General features: G+C 38.6%; 1 protein-coding gene across 1 annotated transcript in view; it reads left to right on the top strand.

Moving 5' to 3' along the window:
• The first annotated feature begins 2,344 nt into the window (after nt 1-2,344).
• The window catches only part of Tfap-2 (transcription factor AP-2), an 84,196-nt gene continuing 66,343 nt past the window's right edge, over nt 2,345-20,197 (top strand). The window contains exon 1 of the mRNA XM_070311364.1: nt 2,345-3,483. Coding sequence (XP_070167465.1) covers nt 3,217-3,483 — 267 coding nt within the window. The 5' untranslated portion in view covers nt 2,345-3,216. The remainder of the gene's footprint in view (nt 3,484-20,197) is intronic.

The following is a 20,197-nucleotide window of genomic DNA, read 5'->3' as shown; positions in this document are numbered from 1 at the left end:
CTAGCAACGACTGCTGAGACGAACAGAGACGACGCTCGAGATCGAAGAGGAGGCACGCTCATGCGGTGGAGGAAACGACATGAAAGGGGGGCAGATAGGACAGAGAACAGGAGAGGAGAGATGAAGCGCTCATCGAAGCGGAAGCAGCGCCGACCGAGTCGAGATCGCGTAGGAACGAGACGGAGAGCGTGACAGCTGGCACCGTTGATGGTGTGTTGGTGACGGCGGACGCACCACCACGCGGTATCAACGATGCGAGAGACGATAAGTGTGTGATGGTAATGGTCGCCGCGCGCGATGGTGATGGTGATGGTGATGGTGATGGTGATGGTGGTGGTCCACCGCGCGTATATCGTGCTACGGAACGCAGCTCCAACACTTGTTCCACGCACGAAGGAGTGAGGAAAAGGAAGCGAGGGAGAGAGAGAGAGAGAGAGAGAGAGAGAGAGAGAGAGAGAGGAGAATAAACAGGAAAGCGAGAGAAAGAGAGACAAACCTGCCCCCTCCTGCCGCGGGCGGCGCCACTCGAGGAGATCCTTTCCTCTTTTCGCCTCTAGGCCATTCTCGAGAGGCGCGCGCGCCAACGCGGTGTCGCTCGATCGGGATCTTCGCCGACCTTCGACCAATACGCGGTCGTTTAAAAAAGAGTGCATACCGCGGCTTTTCACCGAGCGATTTTCCCAAAAGTGACCTCGCACCGTGGTTCCCGCGCATCGTCCCTGCCGCAACTGCCGGTAAGATTCACGTTAATTCAACGACGACGTCTCCTCTTCGTCCCCCACGCGACCTAGCGCACGACCACGTGGCCTATGATTGATCGATCGCGTCCTCGACGCGGGACGTCAACATTTCGAAACGCTACGAAAGGAGAAGGATCCCGGAAAAGCGGTGACCTCCGCGCAATTTAGCAGTGTCTCTTCGGAACGTGATTATATAAGCGAAAATGATGATGTTCATGTGTAATGCGCGAATCAAGCGTTGACAGTGAAGATATTTCAAATCGTAATCATTGGACAAGAGGTAGATCTTTTCAGCGAAAAAAAAGAAAAGATATTAAAATCGTCGTGAACGCGTAATTTTTATTACGGAAGATTGAATAACATCGGCCTTGTAAATTGAGAGAGGATAATCAGAGCATGTCTATATACATCGTGCTGGTCGATCAATGGACGGTATCTCGCTACCGTTCACCTTCTTCCACGTCTCGATTTCGCGAGTGAAATCTGGCCGGGTCGAGCGACCAAGCATGCTGTCGATTGTGAGAACGTTAGCGGACACCGGTTCGCCACCGAGGAACTAGCCTGGTCACGTGACTTTCGGCCGGTGGCCCGCAATTTCTGCGTCGTTCGACACATGCGAGTATACGTCACTGAATGTCGTTGGATGCCGATCGATCTCGCGTCCGATCGAATCGATCGAAGAAAATCCCAGGGGAATTCGTATCGCAGATCGCTTCATCACCGTGACTTTTCCGAACTTCGTTAAATCCATTAATCATCGCGTCGAGGACGAGAGGAGAAGTTCACAATCCGCGGAACGAATCGCGAATGACGCGCGTCGGTTCGCGTCTGACTAGAAGGAAAATCCGCGCGTGACGAAGTATATGCCGTTTAATTACGCATCGACGTCCCCGTCCAAGCGGTCGAAGCTACTTTAGCTAAGCGCATGAGAGACGAAAAGAGAGAAACAGAGAGGCAGATAGGAAGGATTCTTCGTTTGCGTATCGCGCGCGCAGAGCCGGAGAGTTGAATGCGCGCACAAGCGCGAGATCGTCCTTCTCGTCTCGATCGCCTCGAAACCCGAAGCGTCGAAAACTCGTTCGAAAGCTGACGCATCACATGAATACGATCCGCAGGCGATCGTGATGTAAGAATCGGGGAGGCATTGAACTGTCTCCCACGAGTTTTAAAACGCGACGACATTTCATATATATCGCGATGAGAAATTTCGCAGCGCCTGGGGTTTCGGATCAAAAATTCTGCTAAATATTCTGCAGATTATTCCGTGATCGATGTACGTATGATTGTCCGCAAAGCGCGAATCCATCTCGCTACAGTATTACTGAGATCTTGTTAAAACAACTGCGTGATTCCTCGTCACGTGATCGAGATATCGAAGCTCCATGCCAGACAGCACGCTGACAGCTGTTCGCAAATACCGCAAACGTTTTAAGCTCTCTTAATCGAATGGGATATAAAGCGTGCCGGCAACAGCACAGTTTCCTCGATGACTCTTCAGAAGTAGTGAAAGTTACATCTGACAGCAAATTTGCAATACAATTATAGTAGTGCCATTGCAGCTCGTCTTTAATACTTGGACGAATGTCGTTTAATAATGTGTGATAGTATATTAAAATTTTTCCTTCGCAAAATTTTAAAGAGAACGTCATTAATATTCTTCAAAAGCGCACTAATTGTGCGCACTTATTGACTCTGAAGCGAGTATTTCAAGAAACCACGTATATTCATACGCGCTTGAAATTAGACGTAATCAACCGGTAATGATCGCATTAAGCGCATTACCACGATTGGTAGCAAGTTTAATGCTTGGATTGAAGGTGAAAATTAAAAGTCAAGGCAAAACCTCTCCAATTTACGAGACATTTCGCTAAATATGTGCAATTTTGTGGTTTAACCTATGCAACCACTTGTTGATATTTCTCTTAAATAAACCAAGTTTATATCCGGTTAATGGACGATCATTATACTATCCAGGAATAATCAAAAGAGATTACTGTCGACGAAGTAATTTGACAAATGTATACACGGACGTTATTGGCAGTCGTAATTGGCCAAAGTTTTACGGCGAATGCGAATTCCCGGCGCATTCCTCCCTCGTCAGACGATCATTACCCGATGATATTCGCATCGGTCATCGAGCATAACGACATAAACATGCAGAGATATACCAATGGAATTGAAATTTAATCGTATACGAGGCTCTCATATCTCTCGTTATCAAATAGCAAACTGGCACAAGCTCGATTTGCGGGTCGCGCCGCGATGACAGTGCGATTTTATTAAAGAATCAGGATTAATCGGTTAATATCCTTGGGGACTTTCGATTATCGAACTCGCGAACCGCACGAGATTTAACGGTGAAAGGAGGCTCTATGCGCGCGTTTGGTACGTACTCCCTTGGTCTCTGCCGGCGACTATCTCGTCGGATCTGCACGAATTCCGGCGAGCGAAATAGCGGCAATATCAGCGAACACCGATGTCCACTATGTCGGTTTTGGAGACCGGTGAGACTGATCGGACCATGTCACCGCTGGACGAAGTCGTATCCCCGACAAGCATCAAATCGGAACTGATGATCACCGACATGCTGGACGAGCACGAGGCCGCGCTCGACGCGCACCGCAAGCGAAAGAGAGACACGGACGGCGAGGAGCTGACGCCAAGGAAGCTGCCGTCACTCACGAGGAACAACAATGAGGTCGGATTCGTCCTCGGGGAGAATCCTGATGATGATAGAGACGACGTGAGTCCTATAGTATATTCTCGTCTCGGCAATGTTGAGAATCTATACATTATACAGAATTTTGAATTACGTAATAACCGGTAACAGATGTCATCGTAATCGAGAAAATAATGATACGCTGGTATTTTTGTGTTTAATACGCTCGTAGAAGAAGAATTTTAATATAAATATTGAAAGAGCATAATATAATACACAATTATTTAATTATTTTTAATTTAACAATTACATTATATCCGTAACATGAGATTTATCGAAAATATACCAAGCTCAAATACGTCTCGCAGATAAAGTTATATAATATACTATATTTATTCAATCGCTATAAACAATAATGCCTCGCATTACACAAATGTGCGTTCACCAATATTTTTAAGTAATGATTCTTTTTTTATTTTTTAAATCACAATACGCGCGTGCGCGCGCGCGAAAATGTAAGAATATGCTTTTCTTTTTTCAAATGTACTTTATTTTCACATTGTGGCAAACACGTCTGAAACCATGTTGCGTAGGGACAAAATTCTCACGTGGCAAGAGAGAGAAAAGAAAGGAGAGAGGGACAGAGAGAAAGAGAGAACAGCTGTCGCTGACGTGCCCGCCTACGCGCGGTTATACCTGTTTCGAAGTCTGTGAACGTATTCTATTCTGACACTCGGCAACAAATCAGATTCTCAGATCCACGGCTGTAATCAAACGCAGCCATTAATACATATTCTTTCGCGCTTTAAGAAATCTGTATCGTTGTTCTTCTCGTATGATTATTATTTTTATTGTAAGATCTTGACACGTGATTCAAAAACGCGATGCGTTTCTATTGTTTGTCTGCGCTTTTCTCTCAGCTAAATCTAATGATTTTATTGTCTACGTATATGTTCACGTTCTACAAGCAATTGCTATTTAAAAAAAGTTACATTTCTCGAAATAAAAAATACAGCTATTCGTGGTCAATCAATAACGACCTAAAAAAGAATACAAAATTTCTGAGCAGAGACTTATCAATGTGTATTATCATTTTATTTTTACGTAGTCCAATTAATTATCTCAATTTAAACACACAAGTGGACAATAGGATTTCTGATCTAGTTTTTTTATTTTTTTTTATTTGAGAATTTCTATCGAGAAGCCATCACTTCGAATTGTTTGGTAAGATTTTCGCGCAGTAAAATTACTGCTATAAGTGCCATTCCTCAATTTCTTTGCGTTAAATGGTTAAATGATCGTCGCGTGTTGCTTGCCTTTCGTGTGCGCCTTCGTTTCTCCATCTTAGGATCCGTGCCGACAAAAATACCAATCAGAGAACGAGGCCGAGCGGATTAGCTTGTAGACAGCATCCTTGCAAGATAAGGTCGCGGTAGGTGCGAAATGGGTTTCAAGAAAAATGCCGACGCGATTCTGAGATGTGCCGGCATCTCAACGTTCTATGTAGCACGTGGTAGCTACGCCGATGATTCCGCCATAAACATGGAACAGCATCGGAAAGATTCCATTAGCCGCGTTTTCAGTCGGCGTGCGCGAGCGCAAAAATTAACCCTCGCTACCGACTCGGGCTCGTGTCGTTAATTATATCCTTGGAATCGGCGCTCTCGCGGTATCTAACGATGAGTTACCTTAGGAAGCTTCGCGCTTCTCGTGCATCTTCCCTCATCACGAGATAAGAGAAGATTAGCGCAACATTTGTCGGTGAACGTTTCGTTTAAGAAATAGTTTCTTTTTTTCAAACAATTTAGTATCTTCTCTTTCTATCTAGTTTTATAATCACTATTAATTTTTTGCGGGCGGAAATTGATTTATTTCATCGAAAATAAGGAAAATTAATTATAAATTATAAAGAAATACACACATGTCTTTAATATTGAACCAAGTGAGAGGTAATTACAAGAATAATTAAAATTAAAACATGAAAAACGGAAAATATTTTTTTTTATTTAAAAAAGAATCTTTTTAATGAAAAATTGATTAAATTAAAATTCTGCTTGCACAGATCCCATAGGAAAGAGAAAGGTAGAAGTCGCATCATGGAAATATTACTATTTTGTAAGCTTTTCCTATTTATTGCTGCACGAAGAGGCAATAATATGTAAATACGTATCAACAAATTATCAACGATAAATATCTTTGTCATGTAAAAAACATGTGCCGTAAGTTCTTAAATATCAACTTTGCTTAACTTTGATAATCAACCTCTATCGCGCAATCTTAATGCCAACGTGCGCAATGATACAACCATAATGATAAATCATAGTTAGTAATATTATTTAACAGCAAGAGATTAATAACTTATAGTGAAATAAAATTTAGATTCGTACGATTAACTTCTATCTCGCAATGTTCTTCGGCATAATCTACCATTGTACGTTGAATTGCATATATGTACAATATATTGTGTATACATATATAGTATATTTTTATTTTTTATTATTTTTTTATTATGTTTATTATTTTTGATTATTTTTACATATGTAGCATATTTTTGCAGTTATTAAATATTTATCTTTCTCGAAAGAAAAAAATGTTAAAGTTCAAACCATCGATGAGAGATTTAGGTGTAAACGTACGGAGAAAGCTGTGTCGCGTCTAATGTCGCGAATGCGTATCGGCAAATACGTCAATGTTCGTTATCGCGGCTTTAAGACGTGCGAATAATACGAAATAATCATTTCAATTTCGCGTTGATTGACAGCGCAGCGCGCAGAGTCGTGGAAGTGAAAGTACCGAAAATAGTGCGCTAAAATCGGCGCGTCGAACTTCGAGTCCGTGGATAATGTCCGTCCTGTTTAAGAGGCCAGTAAACACCGCGATTGATCGCCGAAAGATTCCTCACTATGACAGTTTTAATGGTCTGCGAGTAAGCGTCAGCTATTATTTAAAGGTGAAGCTGGTGCGCCTTTCACGTGTTACCATAAGACGCGCGTACGTGAACATGCGAGAGGAAGATTTTTTTTCTCGTCCGCCGATCCTCATGAGAGCATGATGGGTCGAACTTTGCAACTTCGCCACTTTAATTCGCGAGAAACAAGGAACTCTTATAATATATACGTCGGTTGCGCAATAAAATTTCAATAATTAATACTTGGCGGTTCTCTGATCAAGCTGCAAGTCTTACATGCAACAATAATTGATACGTTGGCAAATAATTAAACAGAGTTTACTCGGTTTTCGTTGGATAATAACGTTTATATTAAGACAATTATCGCTCGTTTACACGCTTTTATCTGCTTCGTCTTGTAATCGTGCTGATGGTGCAAACAAGAGGAATGCTTCCATATCGATGCTGTCTAACGCGATAATAAATATGTATTAAACACTGATAATTGAGTGGCAATTAATGTAATAATGATCGATATCTATCCAAATAAATAAAAGATTATTGGTTTAATTAATCTTATGTCACAAATATGTATATTGTTAATACCTATTTAACATCACGAGTCGTTGATTTTTATGATTTAATTGATATATAATTATTAAAAAGAGTTGAGACATCCATGTTACTAATTGTTAATATATCTTGATCAAGAATTTGAATTTTCTCTTAGTCCTTCCTTTGCAAAAATTTATAAATATAATTATAGAATAATTAATATGAAAGAATAAAAAGAATTTTAGAGCATTAGAGCTATAAATATGTTTTTTACTTTGCTTGTTTTGTTAAATTCGTTAAAAATTTAACAAAATTTTAAATTTAAATGTTGTTGTTTAGCAAGCAAAATTCAAATTAATGTTCTTCTACTAAGATTATCAAGATTGTCATTCAATTTTCGTTGTGAAAATATTATCTCATAATTATCAAAAGATATATTCTTTTGATGGATGATTTAAATATTTCAAAGTATTATTTGCATCCGCTACTTTTTTCTTCTCTGAATATTATTATCAGCTACCGATTATAATGATAGGAGTGCCGTTACCTTGTTCCATTAAAAGGAGAAACTATCATAAATTAACATCACCCATAACGCAATCTGTAAAATTAAAATTAGGCATTCTCTTGTATAAAATATATTATTATGATAAAAATACGTCAATCTTTAGCTTGCCATGTTTCATATTATCGTGTATATCCCAATTTCCTGTGATATTTATCTACCGCGCATCAACACATATAGGGTATTTCAAAAGAAATAATCCCGATAAATATAAAAAAATTTTAATCTTAGGGAAAAGTCGAGAAGAAAATATTTGTTTTCAATATTTATAACTTCAAAATTATTCGCGCTGTAACTTATTGTTAATAGTTGAGGAAAAATTGAGAATTGATCGTTAAGATCGTTAATCGTGGGACGATCTGTATATGCTGAGCGTGTGGTGGGTCCGAGTACCGACAAGCGGAATTTCGCCGTTTAAAATCGGAGATCAATCTTCGTAAAATCTTAAACGCTTCGCGTGTGACGAGTGTCCCTGACTTTCGTTCGCGGATAATGACTACCTGCGAAAAAAATTTAAGTTCGAAGCGCGGTAGTCTCTAAAGATCGGAGATAAATCACCCCTGGCATCGCGGATAATGATAGGTGGTGTAAGACGATCGCCCTCGGTGATATATTGTTGGCAATTCCTAAAGATAGCGCTTGAAAATTCTCGGTGAGCGATAATATATTTATACTGTATGCCGCCGATTGCGCATACGATTTCCGATGCGATCTATCCGAGGATAGATGATTACGGTAACGTCGCGCTGAAAGGGCGATCGATCAGAGCGAAATTACGCGCTTCCGGTTATTGACGTCATCCGCTTCGTTCGCGGGCGCCGGAAAACGTCGACCGGAAAAAAAGACGTTAATGAGAGAAAGAGAGAGAGAATCGGATTTTACATTAGTACTTGTTTGCGAAGATGAAGAAAACAAAAACATTCGACGACGATCGTCGTGGCAACACGACGGCAATAATCTTTTAGAAATTTTATATTATTAACTTTATTAACCTTATAAAATTATGCATTATTTAATGCATTATTCTCTGTAACTTTATCTCTATTAAATAATAGAGATTTATACATGCAGCATATCTCGCAACATAATCCATTGTTATAATTTCATGATAAGCTAAACATTATTTATATAACTTCGTTTATGCATGAGAGTATTTTATAGTATGAGTATTATCGTAACTTTTGCATGCCTTTTATAACATCACAATATTAATGCAAATAAAAATGACAGATCTCTTAGGCACGAATGAATATAAAATAATATTTTTTATCTCGCACACAATTTCTATTTCAGTAATATAACTTGAAACATCGTGAATTATCCATGATCGTGATATAATGCCACGAGAATCATCAGAGTCATAGCTTTATCTGCGCATAATTAATTTTTATTTATACGCGCATCTCATACCTGTCGCCGTGGACAAGGTCACGAGGTTTCATTCGTTAATTCATCTTTCCATCCGACGCTTATAAGATCTACGTCTCCGACGAGAGGCGAAGCGAGTTCGCGCAGAGAAGGCGAATCTGACAAAATAAATATCTCGTATCATGGTATCCTATATCGCGCTATCATCTTTTTTATAAATCGGTTAACCGAGAAGCATATTATTATTCAATCGAATATAAAATCTTCTCGTGCATCGTGAATACATTGCAACGTGAGAATTTTTCCACGTTTGTCATCATAACATTATACTGGGTGTCTCGAAATTAAATGTCAAAACTTTGGGGGCGTATGGAGGATTGATAAATTAAGAAAAAAAAGTCCTTAAAATTGCTCGTTTTGGGGAAAATCACAAAAAAAGAAACAGAAAAATTTTCAAAAAATGTAAAACAACATTAAAATTATTAGACTTATCGGAAAGTACCATGAGATAAGTTGTAAAATATGGAATGGAGAAAAGAGAGTGAATTAAAATCCTCCTAAAGTAAAAATAGAGGATTGTAAATAAATAACGTGAAATAACGTGAAATTATTGTATTGTCTTGTTTAGTTTATATTACATTCCTGCTGTCATTAAGGAAGTGACAATATGAATAAATAAGTGTGAATAAATAAGTAAACTGAAACGAAAAAAAGCTCTTATTTTTTTCACTTTCTTATTACTTATTTAAGTAATAAATATTTAAATAAACAGGACATACAAGAATCTCGCGTTGTCGCGTATTTATTTAATCCCCTAATTTACCTCAGAAGAATTATAATTCACTCATTCTTCTTAATTCCATGCTTTACAACTTTTATCTGGTATAGTATTTTTCAATAAACCTAATAATCTTAGTATTATTTTACGTTTTTTGTTGAATATTTTTTTGCTTCCTTTTTTGCGATTTTCCAAAACGAAGTAAAAATGAGCGAATCTCTAAAGGATTTTTTTTCTTAATTTATCGAGTTCACTCGCTTCCAAAGTTTTGACATTTAATTTCGGGACACCCTGTATACAGGGTGTCCGACATGTAAGTAGCCAAACGAAAAGTGGAGATAGATCGGGTCAACCTGAAGCGAAAAGTCCTATACTATTTTGCTAAATTCGCAATAATTATTATGTTATTAATTAAAATGTCTGAGCCAATGAGCGCGTGGGAAGCGGTAGGCCGGAATCTATAGAAATATAATATGGCTTACTTGTTTATGTCTCTTAGCGTCGGAAGTATCAGCTGAGCGAGAGAGGCAGAGTCACGCGGCGAGCGACACCGCGCCGAAAAATAATTATCACGCATCGAGTGACGTGCGATGTCACAGCGCCGGAAAATAATTATGAATTATTTTTTCGATGGCAAGACAATGATGCCCTATCATTTCCACTCCACCTTGCGGTAGATAACTATGCATACGAGAGAGAGGACGACATTTCGAATTTTTACATTAAATATTGAGAGTGGATTAAGCCTACAGAGGAAACTACTATAAAAAAGCGCACCAAGCTATCTACCGCAAGGTGGTGTGGAAATGATAGGGCATCACTGTCTTGCCATCGAAAAAATAATTATCACGCGTCGAATGACGATCGATGTCACCGCGCCGACTCTCAATATTTAATGTAAAAATTCGAAATGTCGTCCTCTCTCTCGTACGCATAGTTATCTACGGCAAGGTGGAGTGGAAATGGTAGGGCATCACTGTCTTGCCATCGAAAAAACAATTCGAGAGGATAATTATTAAATAATTATCCTCGAATTGTTTTTTCGATGGCAAGACAGTGATGCCCTATCATTTCCACACCACCATGCGAGAGATAGCTTGGTGCGCTTTTTTATAATAGTTTCCTCTGTAGGCTTAATCCACTCTCAATATTTAATGTAAAAATTCGAACTGTCGTTCTCTTTCTCGTATGCATAGTTAGAATGGAAATGGTAGGGCATCATTGTCTTGCCATCGAAAAAACAATTCGAAAGAATAGTTATTTTTCGGCGCGGTTATACCGCGCCGAAAAATAATTGTCACGCATCGAGTGACGATCGACGTCACCGCGCCGACTCTCAATATTTAATGTAAAAATTCGAAATGTCGTCCTCTCTCTCGTACGCATAGTTATCTACCGCAAGGTGGAGTGGAAATGGTAGGGCATCACTGTCTTGCCATCGAAAAAATAATTATCACGCGTCGAATGACGATCGACGTCACCGCGCCGACTCTCAATATTTAATGTAAAAATTCGAAATGTCGTCCTCTCTCTCGTACGCATAGTTATCTACCGCAAGGTGGAGTGGAAATGGTAGGGCATCACTGTCTTGCCATCGAAAAAATAATTATCACGCGTCGAATGACGATCGACGTCACCGCGCCGACTCTCAATATTTAATGTAAAAATTCGAAATGTCGTCCTCTCTCTCGTACGCATAGTTATCTACCGCAAGGTGGAGTGGAAATGGTAGGGCATCACTGTCTTGCCATCGAAAAAATAATTATCACGCGTCGAATGACGATCGACGTCACCGCGCCGACTCTCAATATTTAATGTAAAAATTCGAAATGTCGTCCTCTCTCTCGTACGCATAGTTATCTACCGCAAGGTGGAGTGGAAATGGTAGGGCATCACTGTCTTGCCATCGAAAAAATAATTATCACGCGTCGAATGACGATCGACGTCACCGCGCCGACTCTCAATATTTAATATAAAAATTCGAACCGTCGTTCTCTTTCTCGTATGCATAGTTAGAATGGAAATGGTAGGGCATCATTGTCTTGCCATCGAAAAAACAATTCGAAAGAATAGTTATTTTTCGGCGCGGTTATACCGCGCCGAAAAATAATTGTCACGCATCGAGTGACGATCGACGTCACCGCGCCGACTCTCAATATTTAATATAAAAATTCGAACCGTCGTTCTCTTTCTCGTATGCATAGTTAGAATGGAAATGGTAGGGCATCATTGTCTTGCCATCGAAAAAACAATTCGAAAGAATAGTTATTTTTCGGCGCGGTTATACCGCGCCGAAAAATAATTGTCACGCATCGAGTGACGATCGACGTCACCGCGCCGACTCTCAATATTTAATATAAAAATTCGAACCGTCGTTCTCTTTCTCGTATGCATAGTTAGAATGGAAATGATAGGGCATCATTGTCTTGCCATCGAAAAAATAATTCAGTACTCTGCGTTGATACCACTGCTTCGCACGTCACTCGATGCGTGATAATTATTTTTCGGCGCGGTGTCGCTCGCCGCGTGACTCTGCCTCTCTCGCTCAGCTGATACTTCCGACGCTAAGAGACATAAACAAGTAAGCCATATTATATTTCTATAGATTCCGGCCTACCGCTTCCCACGCGCTCATTGGCTCAGACATTTTAATTAATAACATAATAATTATTGCGAATTTAGCAAAATGGTATAGGACTTTTCGCTTCAGGTTGACCCGATCTATCTCCACTTTTCGTTTGGCTACTTACATGTCGGACACCCTGTATATGTATAGTATCATTTGTAATTCCCTATATTATGTAAAAGTATTTGCCGTCTGATCAATATATTGTTGTCTCTTCGCAAATTTTCAATTATCTTTGTCGTTAATATTTAACCTTTAGATTTTAACGGACGGTATTTATTGAATTTATATTTTATGTTCAAAACATTGGTGTATCGTTATATGCTAATGTACACACATTTATAAGAGAGTGTTATCTGTAAATAAGAATAATAATGCTTTCTCTTTATACAATCACATTTCTTTCAATTATGTCTTGATCTTTGAAATAACACATGTAAAAGTATCGCGTACACATTTATAAATTTTTTTTCAACGAGAGTGATGAGTAATTGAGTCATTATAGAGAATCTTCTATCGACACGCATTACGAAGGCAACAATAAAGTTGTAGATAAATATCTACGCAGAAATGGTGTTGCTTAATAATACTTAAAAATCTTGCGAGAATTATCGTGATTTTAGCTTTATGTATATAAGGAGAACTGGTGTGCCATAGCGGTTATTGCGGACGATTATCGAAATTGCCACGTTGCGTTCAATTTCTCACATGGCAACCAGGAAACTTGCTAAGAGGGAATACTAAATAACGCAGATAGGCGATGATAAAAAGTGCGTAATCATCGGTTGGCTTTCGCTACTAAAAGATTCTTTCTGTAAGTTGGAAATTTTCTGACGCGTGAGATAAAGATTATATCGTATTACGCTATTAGAAATCAAAATGTATACTTTGGCATATAACTTTATTTACATAATAAAGATAATTTTTGTGTGTGAGAAAAAATTATAATCTCGTTTTATTATTAACAGAAATGCAGATGTATAATTTGCAATTTTCATGAAAAGGATAATGGTTATCAGAAATTTTCATTGATAAATTATATAAATATAATTTTAAATGACGACAGGTAAAACTTTATCAAGAATCATTTCCTGGCGTAACGCACGATAGCATTATGAGCGACTCGCGAGATAATTCAAAAGCAAGGGTGCTGCATAGCCGGATATTTCGCGAGGATCTCGAACGATGCAAGATCCTTTTATTATTGTTAGACGCTGCGGGAAAAGGCGTCGGAATCGAGCAGAGTCTTGTTCGATAGGATAAGGGCGTCGATGTTTAAAGGGACACGATACATTCTTAACGACGCGACGCCGCGACTTCTCCGCTGTCGCGAGACGACGAGGCCTTTTCTCTCCCACGTGGCGCAATAAAGATCCGGATTAAAATTCCGCGGCGAATGCGTGTATAAACGCATAAACACACCCGCGGCGCGCGCCAAGGCCCAGCTCCGACGCAACCTCCGCCAGATCCAATAAACGACTACGTAGCCGGCAAATTTATCCGCGTAACAGGCGTTTTACTACGGCCCCGTATATTATTACGACCGCCGTTTTATCTCCGCCACGTGGTTGCGTACCGCCCGGTAGCTAGAGTAGCGAGTTTGCTCCACTTGATTCGGCCTTTTTGCACGAGCCACTTAAGCCCGCGGGGACCGCTGTTTATTTTTCGATAGTGCATTTCGATAACGCAGGATGAATTTTAATCCCCCGCCGTCCCTTGAAATACGACAAGGTCGGCTCTATATCTGCAACGAAGATAATTTCAAGCTACGCGTTAGAATCTCGTTTTAATGTGCGGACCAAATTAGGGATGTAGCGTTTAAATTGATGCTGAGATTAAGATTTCTGTTACCGAGCGAGCCTGTTATTTCTCTTTTAGACGTTTCGTCATAAGTACTCTAAAGACACCGCCTTTTTTGTAGAAATTTTTCAAGGTTTGAGATTAATTTTAGCGCATCATTTTTAGAGATCTGGTTAATTAATAATATTTAATTAGGAAAAAAAAATATTGACGTTGAATAAAAGCGATTGTATATTTAAACCAACATTCTCTCACTCTTACAAATGTATTATATTAATCGTCGTGTATTTTTAATCAATAGTAGATTTAACATCTTTCTGATAGCTAATCCAAGAAATACAATCCGCCGCGAAATATACATGGAGCAAAAACGTGCAAACCTTTAAAGGACTTTCTGTCTTAGCTTTTCGGTCCCTTACACGCTCCTGAAGTTTTGCCATTTAAATTGGGGACACCTTGTATATGTAAATACAAGAGTTATTTATTTCTGACTACACAATGAATATTTGAATGGATTTCGAAAAGAGTTTGAAATACGCGTTTTGTAATGATTATATTTATATATAAAAGCACTGAAATATTATTATTGCGTCGCGGGAGTATGAAATACTTGATCTCTCGTTCATACGATGATAGTGCCTCATTTACGACAAACTCGGTTGCATTCTGCATCTCGTCATTGCATCCGGTATCACTTTCGGCGACCGCGACCATTCCGTCCGCAACCGCAGCATCAATTAAACGTACGTAAAATACGCGGTGACGCAGCGCATGTCACTTATATATGTAGTCTCTAGTAGGATCTACGGACGGAATTAGGTATACGCATGATTTACGTGTGGATGAATCGACGAAGATAAATGAAGAAGAAGCCAGCGATACATTTTGTACGATGGATCTCGTTTCGCTTGGCAAGCCCAAGCTGCTGCTCCGTTTCTGAGCCGCGATATTAACGAAACTTGAAATATATCGCGATACGGCATCTGTCGTTTAAATTACTTCCACGCTCTTATCGCGAGCGGCGGAATGTCCGTTCCATTTAAATCCGTAGACAGAAATATGAGATTAAGTGAATTCGCTCGTCGCGAGGCGGGCAAAGCTAATAATCCGACTACTAATCGCAAATATTTGCATCGATGGCGCATCAACTCGCTATCAATTTCTGATAGGATTATTTCGTGCATTAGCTTGCGCGGAGATAACGTTTACAGGCGAGATATGTACGTTGAAATTGCAGTTGGATTTTTGTCCGATGATCTTTCCGAGAGAAGAGAGCAGCGTTTAACGGACGACAGCGAGAAAAGGTTACCTGTTCAACTTGGCGTGATCTTTAGGAAATAATTCTTGAATCCCTCTCAATATCATCCTTGTTTATAAAGAATTATCCCGCCGTTTCAGCCGAGTGATCGCGCTCGATCTGCTGGGAGTATTGACTAAACGTAACTTGGGCCGCTCATAGGTATACGTGCGTTGCGCGCGAGAGATAATAAACGCGGGGTAAATGTCGTCATATATAAAACTTTTTGCAATCCTCCGTTTCTTCGCTAACTCGCAACGACGACCGCTCGTGGCCGTTTTATCGCCGTGCGCTTTGCACTCCATCCTTGTTTGAAATGCGACTTGGAGCCCGGATTTCGTGGCGGTTTTCCGTCATCTCGCTACGCGAAACGAGGACAGCAAAACGACCGACACTCGTTTACGAGGGAGTGACGGCTTCGCTAAAGTAAGATTAAGCGTTTAAGTGCGCCATAAATTGTGCAGCGTTTTTAAATATAAATAATTAAAATTATTATTTTTATGACTAACGCGATTTGTGTCTTGCGCCATTAGGATATAATACTTTCTGCGTTTTCAATTTATTGCATTACCCTCGAATTGCAAGAATGTTTAAATTAAATTTAAAAGTGACTATCTTCTTTTCTTGCACTTGTCTTTGCATTTATTTAAGATGTCAAATTTAAGATGTTTACTACTTCAAGATGTTTAAATGTCTCTCAGGAAAAGCAATTTTTGTTAAATATATTCAGGAAAAGAGCGATATATAAAAATTCTGTAGACAATGTAGAATAAAAAAAAGCTATATTTATGAGTGTTTAAACAGCCCTTTCATTATGCTGCTGCATCTGTCACTTAATAATAAGTGCATTTTACGTGCAGTGACAAATCCGATCTCCCCAATTTTTCGTATCCCACACTATCATTGTAACTATCGTAAAAAAATACTGCAGCTTCTTGCGCTGTAAATAATGGAAGTATCACAAATTTTTAATAATCAGTTAACGTGCGAATAAAAGGATCATAAAGTAATTTTCGTAATAATTATTAATGATTTCAGATTAAGATTTTTGTGTTTGATATAATTTACAAATTTATTAAAATTTGTGGCGTCATCATTGCTCGGTTACTCAATGTATGCGCAACCTAATTGACGCTCGGAGGCATCTGACAGCACGTTATTTTAAAATATGTAAACAGATGAAACTCAACTTTTTGTATTCCCGTATGTATGCGAGATCAATAGTTCTATCAGCATGGAATTGTCGAAAAAAAAAAAAAAACGATATTTATCTTTTTTGCATCAGAATTATTTTACGCTATAGATAATCTTCCATCGCACATTCAGTTATAACACGTCCAGTTAACGGGATTAGTGATAATTTTTTTTTTTAACAAACCGTCAACTTTATTCACCGTCACTGTATTATAATCCTGAAACGACCGCTCCCGATAACTTGCAAATTATATCCGCAGAGTACAGAATAATTTGACGGACATGTTTGTGTGCATGGTATGCGGTAACAAGCACGAAATAAGACGCATACATTACAACCTTACCTTAATAAAGCGGGACCGATTTACATAATAATTATTAAGTTTTCTGGATCCAAATTACCTGCTTACCGAGACGTCAAAGAAAAGACGAGCGCTTGACAACACGTTCAAATAATAAGCGAACGGAGGGGACCGACGAAACAAACTTTCGAATAGAAATTGTACAGATGCATTTTTAATTTAATTTTTTTTATTGAAATGACATATGCGTTATATCGTAACTTTTTTTACAATTCACAAAAAAAAATCGTGTGATTATTTTCGATATGATATATGTCTATTTGATAGTTATAATAATTATTAAAATTATTATTTTTTCATTATAAATAAATATTACATATGTACATATATTGCTTTAAACCAAATGTTATCAATAATCGCGAGAATATCATATATATTTGATTTTTTCTATTTACAATATTATATTAAAACTTGCGCTGTTACGATGAAACCTGACATGCTTTATAAATCACGATACATTTTATTTAATTTATTCCATCTTATTTAATTCGATTCAATATCATAAATCTTAGATTTGAATTATTCCACGTATGTGAGAGGAAATAAATTTATTTTTATCGCTCAATCGTAAGCTTATTTAGAAGCTCGATTAACTTTTTTTTTTTTTTATATATATATATAATAAGCAGATGATCTTCTCCGCGATTGCGAATCAATTCTCTGAATTAATTTCGTTACTACGTAGCTTTCTACGCTATGATTTTTTTGACGATGCGATTTCACCTTTCGATTTACTGTCATTCTCAATCATTGTATGCGTGAAATTGAAGTCGTTTCGCTTCGTTACAATTCGCATTTCGATTAGCCTTGAACGGCAGGTATTGTTTCAGGCGAATCCTCACAATTCGACACTATCGATAGTTCAACCTATACACACGAATATAACCGTTAACCTTTTGGCGTCCTACTTTAGGATCCTACCGCAAGGATCTTACAGATGTGTGCGTATAAACATGACTCATAGAGATTCGTGTAATATGAATTATAAATCGCGAGGATTCTCTCGTGAGAGAGTCTACGAAATTACCGCTCAGACAGTTAAGACAATATTTTTCAAGACAGCGACGAAGAGAAAGAGAGAGAACAGCAATAAGATTGAGATTATATAGATAGGGAGAAAGTGTGCGCGGGTACAAAGGCACTGAAAGTACAAGCTTAGAAATATGCGAATTTAACTACGTATTATTTTTAATACAAGACGATGCTTTTAACAAATGACAGTTATAAAAAACAATAATGTATAGAAGTCATTGGAAGTTGGCATGCAATAAAACATTATGGACGCGCCGTATGTAACACAAAGTATTTCAATTTATTTCTAAATATTAAGAATTATAACGATATTAAAACTTATCTGAAAAAAATCTTGAATATATCTTTAAAAAAACAAAAAAAAAACGTAACATTTTTTAATAAATATAATTTAATAAATAATAAATTTTTTTATAAAGCAGTAGAAAGAGAGAAATTTATTTATATAAATTAATATAAATTTATTTACAATTAATTAATATAAATTTATAATTAATTAATATAAATCTATATATAACTTCATATAAATATACAATCTTCACGATGACAGCTGCTCATAAACAGCGAGAGAATCAATCAGTACCGCGGAAAAGAGACAACACTTCGAGACTCTAGAGTGCTTTAACATACCTTTTTTAAGAGTGGATACGTCACAGTAGAAAAAAGTTAAAAAAATTTTGAGGAGCGCGCGGGAAGGATTGCGGAAGGGTTTGAGGGGAGAAAAACCAGCAGCTCCATATCCCGATTAAAAAGTCCGCGGATGAAAGCGGATCGTGTTGTATAAAATGCTGCCGTATGAACACGCGTGTCACGTTCACACGGAAGTCTCGGTTGTGTGTCCTGAAAAATGCTCTTTCACCTTCGGGAGTGTCTCGCCGATGTATTTTATTTAGCGTTGCTCTGCAAGCGCCTGAAAGCCACCTGCGCTTACGTAGATACGCATACGTCGGCGTATTACGCGAATTTAAGTAGCTCCGTCCAATATATGTCGGGACACGCATGCACGTCACGCGTATAAATTCAGATACCAACGAGCAAAGTGCGTACGAGAATTACGATTTATACTACAATCGATGCCGTAATACGGATATTTATTTTTTTCTGTAATTAAAAAAAATTTTTTTTTTTATCCGATATCATGATTTCGATCATGGGATCACTCGTCAGAGATCGGATGCTGCAGTTATGGAAAATCACGTATCATTTTATATCGTAATATCACATTTCACATATACATTATTACATCTACTCTCTCTCTCTATATCCGCATCATAAGCAATGCACATAAAGATGGGTGTTTTTGCTCGCTTTGCTTTTTATTTATGTTCGCGATCGTTGGAATGATGAGGCGGAGGGATCGCTCGAGCTGGTTTTTGACCTCCCGGCGGAGATCTACGACGCAATCGAGAACGCGTTTGTCATCTCGTAATGCGGAAGGCGTAATGCGCCGCGGCGTTCGCTCCGAAAAGTGCTCTTTCACCTTCGAGGGTTGTTTGTCTCTCGTTGGACGCGGGATACTTTATGTATCGCCGCGAGCGCTTGGAAAGCACCTGCGCATGTCGGCCTATACCCGTCGGCATGTTACGTAGATAAGCGCGTGTGCACCTATGTTTCACCGCATGTATTTAAACATGAGGCTGGGTCCTGTCGCGGGTCGCATCCACGTGCACGCACACGCACGCTCGCGCTGGGTTCGACTCCACGTAGTGCGTGGATGTTTAAATATTGCTCTTCTCGGTTGTACGGACGCAGGGCGTGGAACCTGTTACCGATTTGAGTAGGCGGGCGGTTTTCAGTGCGGTTTCTCTCGGTCAAAACCGATCGATCGAGGCGCTACGACACATGTGATTCTACGTTGGCGATCGTGCGCTTCGTACACCCACGAAATACGCTCGCGTGCGGATTCCATTTTAATTCAATACAAATCGAATTTAATTTATAACATGAGCGATTTCCTTCAATTTAATTCGCTGAGTAATTTAATCGCATATTTTCAAAGAAGCTCAAATGTCATTTGTTTTCTTTTTTAATAATATAAAATTAAAATTACTAAGAAATTTTTGTTTCGCATTATTATCATAATTTTTTAAAGCATTTCGAATGTTACGTAAGATTAACAAGATTACATTGATACATAAACAGCATTCATAATTTATTGAGCTAGATTCTTTTCTGATAGAGGAGAATTAATTATATTCTTATCTCTTTTTCTTGTCGGAAAGTCATATATCACACGCGTTGCGTCATTAATTAATTATCTATGGTAACGTGCATAAAATAAGATAAAAAACTTATTATAAAGTAAAAGATTACGGCTACTTTCTCTCAAACATA

This window comes from Polyergus mexicanus, unplaced genomic scaffold, assembly GCF_030449975.1.
Source record: "Polyergus mexicanus isolate NDT 795.1 unplaced genomic scaffold, iyPolMexi1.0 SCAF_19, whole genome shotgun sequence".
NCBI classification, from domain to species: domain Eukaryota; kingdom Metazoa; phylum Arthropoda; class Insecta; order Hymenoptera; family Formicidae; genus Polyergus; species Polyergus mexicanus.
The sequence above is the reverse complement of the archived record's forward strand: the minus strand, read 5'-3'. Positions and strand labels throughout refer to the sequence as shown.